Source organism: Poromitra crassiceps, assembly GCF_964638095.1.
Source record: "Poromitra crassiceps genome assembly, chromosome: 18".
Taxonomy (NCBI): Eukaryota; Metazoa; Chordata; class Actinopteri; order Beryciformes; family Melamphaidae; genus Poromitra; species Poromitra crassiceps.
The window spans coordinates 2,457,850-2,466,927 of NC_139636.1; the positions used below are offsets into that span (position 1 = coordinate 2,457,850).

The 9,078-nt window shown below is 41.1% G+C and overlaps 2 protein-coding genes across 2 annotated transcripts; both read left to right on the forward strand.

Annotated features, from left to right (window-relative positions):
• Positions 1 to 1,341: 1,341 nt before the first annotated feature.
• rsl24d1 (ribosomal L24 domain containing 1) lies at positions 1,342 to 3,785 on the forward strand. Its single transcript, XM_083654600.1, has 6 exons — positions 1,342 to 1,462; positions 1,909 to 2,022; positions 2,108 to 2,180; positions 2,280 to 2,343; positions 2,465 to 2,550; positions 2,675 to 3,785. The coding sequence occupies exons 1-6, from the start codon at positions 1,382 to 1,384 to the stop codon at positions 2,746 to 2,748; spliced, it is 492 nt and encodes a 163-aa protein (XP_083510726.1). The 5' UTR covers positions 1,342 to 1,381; the 3' UTR covers positions 2,749 to 3,785.
• A 3,002-nt stretch (positions 3,786 to 6,787) lies between these two features.
• On the forward strand, positions 6,788 to 8,902 carry arpp19b (cAMP-regulated phosphoprotein 19b). The gene is made up of 3 exons (XM_083654601.1): positions 6,788 to 6,968; positions 7,554 to 7,676; positions 7,784 to 8,902. The coding sequence occupies exons 1-3, from the start codon at positions 6,924 to 6,926 to the stop codon at positions 7,955 to 7,957; spliced, it is 342 nt and encodes a 113-aa protein (XP_083510727.1). The 5' UTR covers positions 6,788 to 6,923; the 3' UTR covers positions 7,958 to 8,902.
• Positions 8,903 to 9,078: the final 176 nt, after the last annotated feature.

Below are 9,078 nucleotides of genomic sequence, written 5' to 3' on the forward strand. Positions count from 1 at the left end.
GATTAGTCAGATTTGTTTTGTTTCTTTAAAGCTTGAGAGGTCAAAAAGTGTTCTGCTGTCTTTTCGATTTTGATCATGAGATTTCACCTAAATTATATTTAGGTTACATTGGGACTTTTAATTTAGGTTTGTCTCTTTTAACATGATATTTCTTCTCAACAAAAAAAATCTTTCCTTAATTGTAATGTAACAGTTTCCTAAATTAATAAGGACAAGGTTTCTAGTTACAGTTTTGTCTGTGGAATGTAGAAAGAGAGCAAAGCTGAATGCCACAGATACTTTTGCTAACTGAACTCAGGTGCCAATTGTAAATTTAGACTTTAGACTTAATTGTTATTATTTAAATTATGCTTTTCTGATCTACTTTTGAATACCAAAATACATATTTTTATCCCAAGCAAACACCAACAAGTATTTTCTGTGTTGAAATGTTGCAACAAACCTTTTTTGATACTCTCAAGACAGTCAAAAATAGATAATAAAATTGTTCTTGGAAAAAAGAAAAACATTTTGTGTTGCACTTTGTCTCCTTGGTATTATCAGCAGTGTGTGTGTGTGTGTGTGTGTGTGTGTGTGTGTGTGTGTGTGTGTGTGTGTGTGTGTGTGTTTGTGTGTGTTTGTGTGTGAGAGAGAGTTCTAAGTCAGTACCACTGAGTACCTACTGCTCAAAGAGGCATGTGGGCCAAATATCACAGTCAATATAATACTTGTTAGCTCTGCAATGGTTTCTAGATGCGCTGTACTTGGGCTTTGATGACATTTAATTATATTTGAGGAGTGTTTTAGAGATAAATTGCTTATTTAAGGCGAGACATAATATAAAATGAAACTGTGCTGTTGCAGTAGCAAAAATAGTAGCAGGATATAGAAAAGAAGGTGGGAGTACATGTGTGCAGTACCAGACCACTCAGTCATGTAGGCTATACAAGCCTGTGTAAAGGCATACGTTACTGTACAGTGTACACACTGTCAAAGGTGCTGGGCAAATGCAGCTGTGCAAAAGTTCAGACTCGCAGGAGAGTGCAACATGAACATATTAATGTGACAATATCAAAACATTAATTATTATTATGACAATATCAAAACATTAATTATTATTATGACAATATCAAAACATTCATTATTATTATTGTCATGAGGAATATTGAAGTAGCCTAGTTACATGATAGTTACTTCTTTGTTTTCAGATTGTTATTCAGTCGTAATTTGATTTGAGACGTTTTGAACAGTGAAGCAGCAGATCCAGCAGGGGGCAGCAAAGCAGCAAGTCGCCAAGCCTTTTAGCTGCCACAGCCGAAGAAGGACAGGAGGAAGAGGAAGAGACGGTCTTGTTTCTATATTAGCTGCTCGTGTAGCGCACACGAGCCTTCTGCTCCAAAAAATGCGCATCGAAAAGTGCTATTTCTGCTCGGGGCCTGTGTACCCCGGGCACGGGACGATGTTTGTTCGAAACGATTGCAAGGTATGTTGCGTTCTCTTGAGCTGAATGGTTCGTTCAATTTTACATGGCTTTAAGTTGAGGTTTTATCGCTGGTGTCGGGCGGCCAGTGGCTAACGTTAGCCAATTTAACGTGTTGGAATCCCTCACGTGGGATCATGTCAGTGTCACTGTAGTAGATCATCAGTAGATATGCCTGCCTGTTATGTGTGAAGTTGAAGCACGTAACTTTACAATTTAGGTTAATACATGTGCCTCATTCACTGACAAAAGGAGTTTATACCTGACAGCGGCCCGGACATTTAACTAGCCGAGCATGTTAGCTTTGATTCTGGCTTTTGGAGGCATCGCGCCCTCTAACGGTGCATGGTGGAAACACGTCTGTGTGTTTGTCCGGCTGGCAAGATGCGCAGTCCTGTGTGTGCAATGCATAATAAGTGTGTGTGTGTGTGTGTGTGTGTGACTTTTAGATGTTCAGATTCTGCAAATCCAAATGCCTCAAGAACTTCAAGAAGAAGCGCAACCCCAGAAAAACAAGATGGACCAAATCATTCAGAAAGGCAACAGGAAAGGAGTTGACAGTGGTGAGCTGGTTGTCTCTAGAATATCCTCCTGTCTTCAAATGCTCCCTTTGTTTTCTTCTATCCTAATGAAAATGCTGTCTTTCAGGATAACGCTTTGGAGTTTGAGAAACGAAGAAATATTCCTGTTAAATACAAGAGGGCGCTCTGGGACAAGACAGGTAATCTGTGGTTTTACTTCTTGCAAGTCGTTGCTGTATAAATGTAGAGCCAATTGAATTTTGAGCAGCAGAGTAACATATCACTTTTCCTTTTTACAGTGGAAGCGATGAAGAAGGTTCAAGAAATCAAACAGAAACGACAGGCAAGATTCATCATGAACAGGTGAGCAACATATTTTGTGTTAATGATGGATATCTTTTTGATTCACAACTATCTATTTTCAGTTATTTATAGTTTCAATATTAAAGTGTAATACGGTTGTTTTTTTGTGTTGTCTCTGTAGATTAAAGAAGGGCAAACAATTGGAGAAAGAGGAGGACATCGTCGAAGTGAAGAAAAATATTCACCTCATCAAAGCACCACATGCCGGTAAGATCAACAACACAAACGAGATGTTCCATTGCTTCCCCTTTTCTAGAAGTGGGGAAGGAAAAATAAACATATTGCACAATGATGGTCCTCAGCATTAGATCTAATCTTCTTTTTTTCACAGGAAAACCCAAACAAATGGAAGAAAAGATGGTGCAGAAGTTACAAGAGGATGTGGACATGGGGGATGACATTTAAAGCAGGACTAAACCTCCCAGATTTCTTGCAAAACGGTATTCTACTTTGAAAACTCTGCAGGCAAGATGGCCGCCTATACTCCCTTCTGTACCCTGGCAGAATAAACGATCATAACTTGGCCAATAAGTATGTAAGATACAAAATATAATGTCTTTATTTGTTGTAGAATGCAGAGGACATGTAACTGTTTAGTTAATTTGCATTCCAGGAATATTGTATTTACTGCGCTGCTCTAAAATAACGTAGTTGGCTCGAGACTGTCTATAAAATCATCGACAGAGAGGCTATGGCCCGCCTCCCAGTATTTTCAGCATATCAGAGATAGAGAATGATAAATATAGCCACGTTATAAACAACAAACTAATGCTGGTGATCCGTATGGAAACGGTGTTACTCGAAATGGTGACGTGACGTCACGATGTACCAAATCGGCCATTCATTTGAGGGCACACAAGAAAGCAGGTTTGAACCCATAGAGGGAACTTATGCTGCTGAAATGATAGGGGTTTGTAAAGTTGTAACAGGTTGGTCTCAAATGTGGAGATTTTGACCAGAATCCTTCACATACCACCCCAAAAGCCATATTTTGGTTAAAAGCTGAAAAGTGTTTTGGGGTTTAGTCCTGCTTTAAACTTACTCAAGGTGTTCTTTTAATGGTTCATGAAACCCGAGAACAAGTTGACCTTGTATTATACTATACATTTGGAATTCAATTTTCCAAAGATTTGACAGTACCTACTTTGAAATATTAAACCCTGTAAGACATGCATGATTTAGCAAATTCAGTATAAGGGATTAATACATTGGCCCCACAAAGATCGGCCTCTGAAACTACAACAGTCAGCTGCCGTGACGCCCAATCCTGTTTCTTGCCTATGCAGTGAATGATCCCCCCCACCCCCAGATTGGGGAGAGTGTAAATGTTCATTTTCTTTTTGCCAGTATTCCTATATTATCAGCTTTTGTGGTTGGGATTGCTATGTAGGCCATTGAATTACAGTGAACTGGGAAACAAAAGAATAAAAGTCTCCTTTTGACATGTTTTCCTTCCATTCAATATTGTACGTCATTAGACTATGAACTTTTGATTAGATTTAGTCTTAGGGATATTCATTTGAGAAGGTTTTTGTTAGGCATGATTTTCTGCAGTTACTGAGGTAGCTTAATTAAGAATGGGGAGTAAATACTTGTATGCACACAAACTATTTCCTGAAGTGGCTCCCCTTATGGGATCCCATCAAGGAACCTGCAGGTTGTTGAATATGAATGGGTAAAGTTGAACTGTAAGCAACAGCCCTAATAATAACCCTTATGTTGTATATACAGATTTTTTAAAACCAGATTAGTCCCGTTGAGATCAACGATCTCATTTTAAGGGAGACAAGACCGCCGCATAAAAAGTTACTAACGAAACAACAGGAACAGAGCAGGAAATACAATAAAGTGCTGAAATATTGTCATTTCTCATGGTTAAACTTAGAATCAATTATATGAGAATGAAAAAGTTTTCTTCTGGGGGACACTGAAGCCCACTCAAACATCCCTGCATGCAGCTAAAGTGAACCCCCATTTTGGAAACCACCATGCATCATATTGTTGCCTAATGCCTACACATGTTCATTTACAAAGCACTCATTACAATTCAGTGAGCTGTAAACATCAGTGGCAACGTAGCAGGCTCTACTCAAAGCTTGTTTAAGTTTTACAAATAATTTGTTAATCATTTACAATACCTTCAATAAGTAGGCTTTTGAAAAGTGTTACACCTGGATAATAAATAACATTAACTGGTTATTGGAATACTGTAATTAGCAACAGTTATACAACATTGAATTTGTTTATTAACCTACAATTCATTTGGTTAAATGATATATAGGCTGGCTAGGCATCTTACCTGACTCCGTGGTAAGATGCCTCTCTTCTTGAGGCGAGAGAGGGCATCTGCTCGGACTAGAATAGAGAATCCCCCCCGTAGGGGATTCTTCAGGAGTCAAGACATTGGTGGAGGTTAATTGGTGGTGGACTGGGGAGGTGGGTGGGGCGAAACGCAGCTTTCAGAGAATGGGATGTGATCAACTCAGGTACAGCAGCCAGAAGATCAGGGAAAGAGAATGATGATGCGCTGAGCATGGCTATAAATACTGCCACGTCATAGCCTCGGCACTGACGACATTATCGGCGTCATATAGGCAAGTGCGTCACACGGACGTCACGCTGGGATTACACTTGTCGTCACACTAGGATTACACATGATGAGGTCACTAGATTACATGTGATGCGAGGCAGCGTGTCTGGTCTTCATCTTGAAACTATAGGTCGAGAGTTCACCTTTTACCAGCCAGCCACTCAATTGATTACCATTGTTTGTTTTTTTGCTGGTGAGTGAAGCAAATCTACCAACAAATCTAGCCACTCATATTATTTTACCAGCATTTTTGGCTGGTACTAATTTTGGACCCTGCTAATGAGTGTGTTTAATGTTTTGCTCATCAAAAAATGAATGCAAAGAAATTAATGTAGGGTATCAATTCATTTATTAAGGACAAACTTCCCATACATGTCATACAGTATATTTAAACCAAAACACTGACATTATGCATTATGCAAAATTGTGTAAATTGTATTCAATGCTTGTTCTTTGTCACGGGCAGGCCCACTGTCTCTGAGAGGCTGACAGGTGTCTCACTCTCTTCGCTGAAGGTCTCGCTCATCTTCCCTGCCTTTCTGCAGCCACAGTTGCCTTCTTTGTCACGGCAGGCCCAGACTGTCTCTGAGGAGAGGCTGACAGGTGTCTGAGTCTCTTTGCTGAAGGTCTCGCTCATCTTCTCTGCCTTTCTGCAGCCACAGTTGCCTTCTTTGTCACGGCAGGCCCAGACTGAGGGGAGGCTGGCTGCTGCCCGGATGACGGCTGTTTTAGGAGCCATGTCATTTGAGGCCATGTTTCTCTGGATGTGCTCCATTTTCTGGCAAAGCTGTTTGTTGTCCCACACACAGGCCTGGAGTTGGATGGCCTGCTTCTTCAGCTCTTCCTGGAGGCACTGCTCCTCCTTGCAAGCTTCAAGCTTGATGGCCTGCTCCTTGTTTTCCTTACGAAGGGCCTCCATCATAACCTGGCAGGCTTCAAATCGGATGATTTGCACGTCCAGTTCTTGACGGAGGGCATATCTCTTCTTGCGAAAGCTGTTCTTTGTGACCTCGCAAGCCTCAAACTTAATGGCTTGCTCCTGCAGTTCTTGGCGGAGGTCACCGTTCTCTACCTTGCAGGCCTCAAGCTTAATGGCCTGCTCCTCCACTGTTTTGCGGAGGGATTCATTTTCAGCCTCACAAGCCTTTAAATTGATCACCTGCTCCACTTTTTCTTGGCGGATGGCATTCATCACCAGGGGGCTGGCAGAAGAGAATATTGCATCCATGTCTTATTATTATTATTTTTTTATATTGAGAATGTTTTTATTCAAAGTTTCCCCTTAGTGCTTCCAGTAAGCCTTACAACAGCATTTATCTGCGCTGGGTAAGTGCAGTGGAGGGTGCATTATGGTCTTTTATAGGCAGCTTATATGACGTCACAAGTGACGTCATATCTACTAGTGACGTCATCTTCTTTGACGCAATTGGTATATATATATATATATATTTTTTAGAGACACATTTTCAAGTTTAATGAAATTACTTAAAAAAAAAAAAAAAAAAAAAAGACACAAATGAAACTTTTTACCACCTTACCTCACAGGGTATAACTCAGCAACTCATGTATATACAATATTTTAAGTGTTGACTATACAAAGCTCAAGGTGTCATGAATAGCAATGTATCATTCTTGGGATTGAAGACTTCTCCTTATGGATGACAATGTCCTTTTCAGCTGGAGGGAGGAGAGCGGCGAAATGAGAAAAAACTTCAAGTCCTTTACTTTACATATTTTTCCATGAATTTCTTGTGGAACTCGGAGCGCAGGGTGTCGTTGACAAAGCGTTTCTCTTTCCGGGCATCATCCACTCCCCCGCACTCTTCTCTGGGATCGATTGAGCGGCCTGTTGTCACTTGTCAAACAGGCAGGCTGCAGCAGCTCTCTCTCGCCCGCGCTCGCTCACTCTCTGCCAGCATTACCTTTCATCTCGTATCACGGCCGGTCGTATGTGTCATCATTTTGTGAGCTAAACTGGGATTGTACAGCTATGTCCGAGGATTTTGAAGGAACGCGGACTTCTGAAGAACAGCAGGTAGCTAAACGCTGTTAAAACTGACGGAACTTCAACATTAGGTATAACGCTAGCTAACTACTAACTAGCTAGCGAACGTTAATTGTGCTAGGTTATTTAGCTAACGCCAGTTAGCTTGTCTACTCTGGTTGGATGGAGTGTTGCCGGGGTAAATTTATAACGGCATCAAGCCAGTTAGCCACTCCACCTTGAGTCTCACTCGTGGACAGTGATAGACGAGACGAATCCCAACTAGCGTAGCGTTAGGTAACGTTACGTTAACCATAACGTTAGCTACGTTAACTAACAGTTGAGTTGTAGCTAACACTGGCTAACCCTGTAGCTAGCTAAACGGGCTAGTGTTAGCTAATAGGCAAATTTAAATCTCGCAAACACCAGTTGGAGTTCGCCTCATGGCGGCGCCTGCATATTAACAAAACCGTCAGAATGGACAGTGCAATTTGATTAAATCAATAAGGTTTAGAGATTCTACTGCGATTACTGATCCACTGTCAATTTGATTTTCATTCAACTGGAAGCTTCTATTTCAGACACTTGTTGAAAACGAATGGAGTATTTTCTATGAGTGTCTGGTCTTTTTAACAGGAAATGGAGGACAAGGTAATAAGTCCAGAGAAATCAGAGGAGGCCAAGCTGAAGGCCAGGTATCCTAACCTCGGAGCCAAGCCGGGGGGCCCCGACCTGCTCAGGAAAAGACTTCAGAAGGGGGTGTGTTTCAGAGCTGTATCTGCCTCTGGGCTGCCTAAGCTCGCTGCTAATTTAAACGACTCTAGACTTACACTATTCTCACCTTCTGTCTCTTCTTATTTGTGCAGCAAAAGTATTTTGATTCTGGAGACTACAACATGGCCAAGGCGAAGATGAAGAACAAACAGTTGCCCACCGCCCCAACGGAGAAGACTGTGGAGATCACAGGAGACCACATCCCAACACCTCAGGACCTGCCACAGAGGAAGCCCTCGATTGTGGCCAGCAAACTGGCTGGTTGATTGGCATAGTTTTAGGTTTACGGTTTTGTTACCATTCGAACCCCCATTGCATATCTACCTGCTGTTTGCATTTCGTTCAAAAATTGGCAACAGGCAGGTATTGAATCATCAGTAACTTAAAAACCAACAGTAGCCTAGTAGTTTAGCAGCTGAAAATGTTTCTCAAGATATTGAAAATGACTGAATCATACTTAATGGCTGTACATGATCACACCTGGAAATATGAAAGAAAGCTATACTAGTGCTGTCTTTGCAGACCATTTTCACTTAGCATGCATGTCTCCTAATGAGTACATAGACAGCCACTGATGTTAGTTGCCCTCAGATCTATTCTCACCACATGGCATCTTTTTATCCTAGTTATTGAAAATTGCAAAGCAGAAAAAATGTTTCCTTATGACTACAGGCAGATAAACTACTGTCAGGGTGCCCATTGATGTAGTTTGTGTGATGTAGAATTTGACTTAGAGACGAGCCTTTGAGTTTGGAACAATGTTGTGTTCCGATGGACACCTGCTCATATGGAGGCATGTCTATTCAAAAGTGAAAATGTTCTGCTTAAATGAAATATTGCTCCTTTGTTGTGCCCCTTCTCTCCCTGCAAAGCTCTTTGATTTGATGCATTGTAAGTACTAAAGTCTGGATCACACAAATGTTGGTAGGTGACCATGTTTTAGTTAATTTTAGTGACATTGGTTTTCAAGGACTGCTGTTTATTTGCATCTCATCCTGACCTAAAATGGCCTTAACAGTTCTGAACCGCTGTTCTCTTGAGCAATATTTGCTCCCTCAGTGAGAATCTTCGTTGTGAATCTAGCCTGAAATGTCTGACTGGAATAATTTGGGCTTCTATGGAAAGCAACTCCTGTGACACGTCTGGAATGTGAATGTACTGTGCATTCACTCTGCCATTTGTTTTTGTAAATAAATAGTTTTGCATATGTGCTCTGAACAGTCGACTTATTGAAAGCGAATGTCTTTGCTTTTGCACTGAAATACCATTAGGTCTTGAGACACGTGCAGTAGATGCAAATACATATTTTAGTATGTGGGGTCATGACATGACCAGTTTTCCAAACCCATTCATTTGGTCCCAGAACAAAATCCTTAAGTTCTCAAAT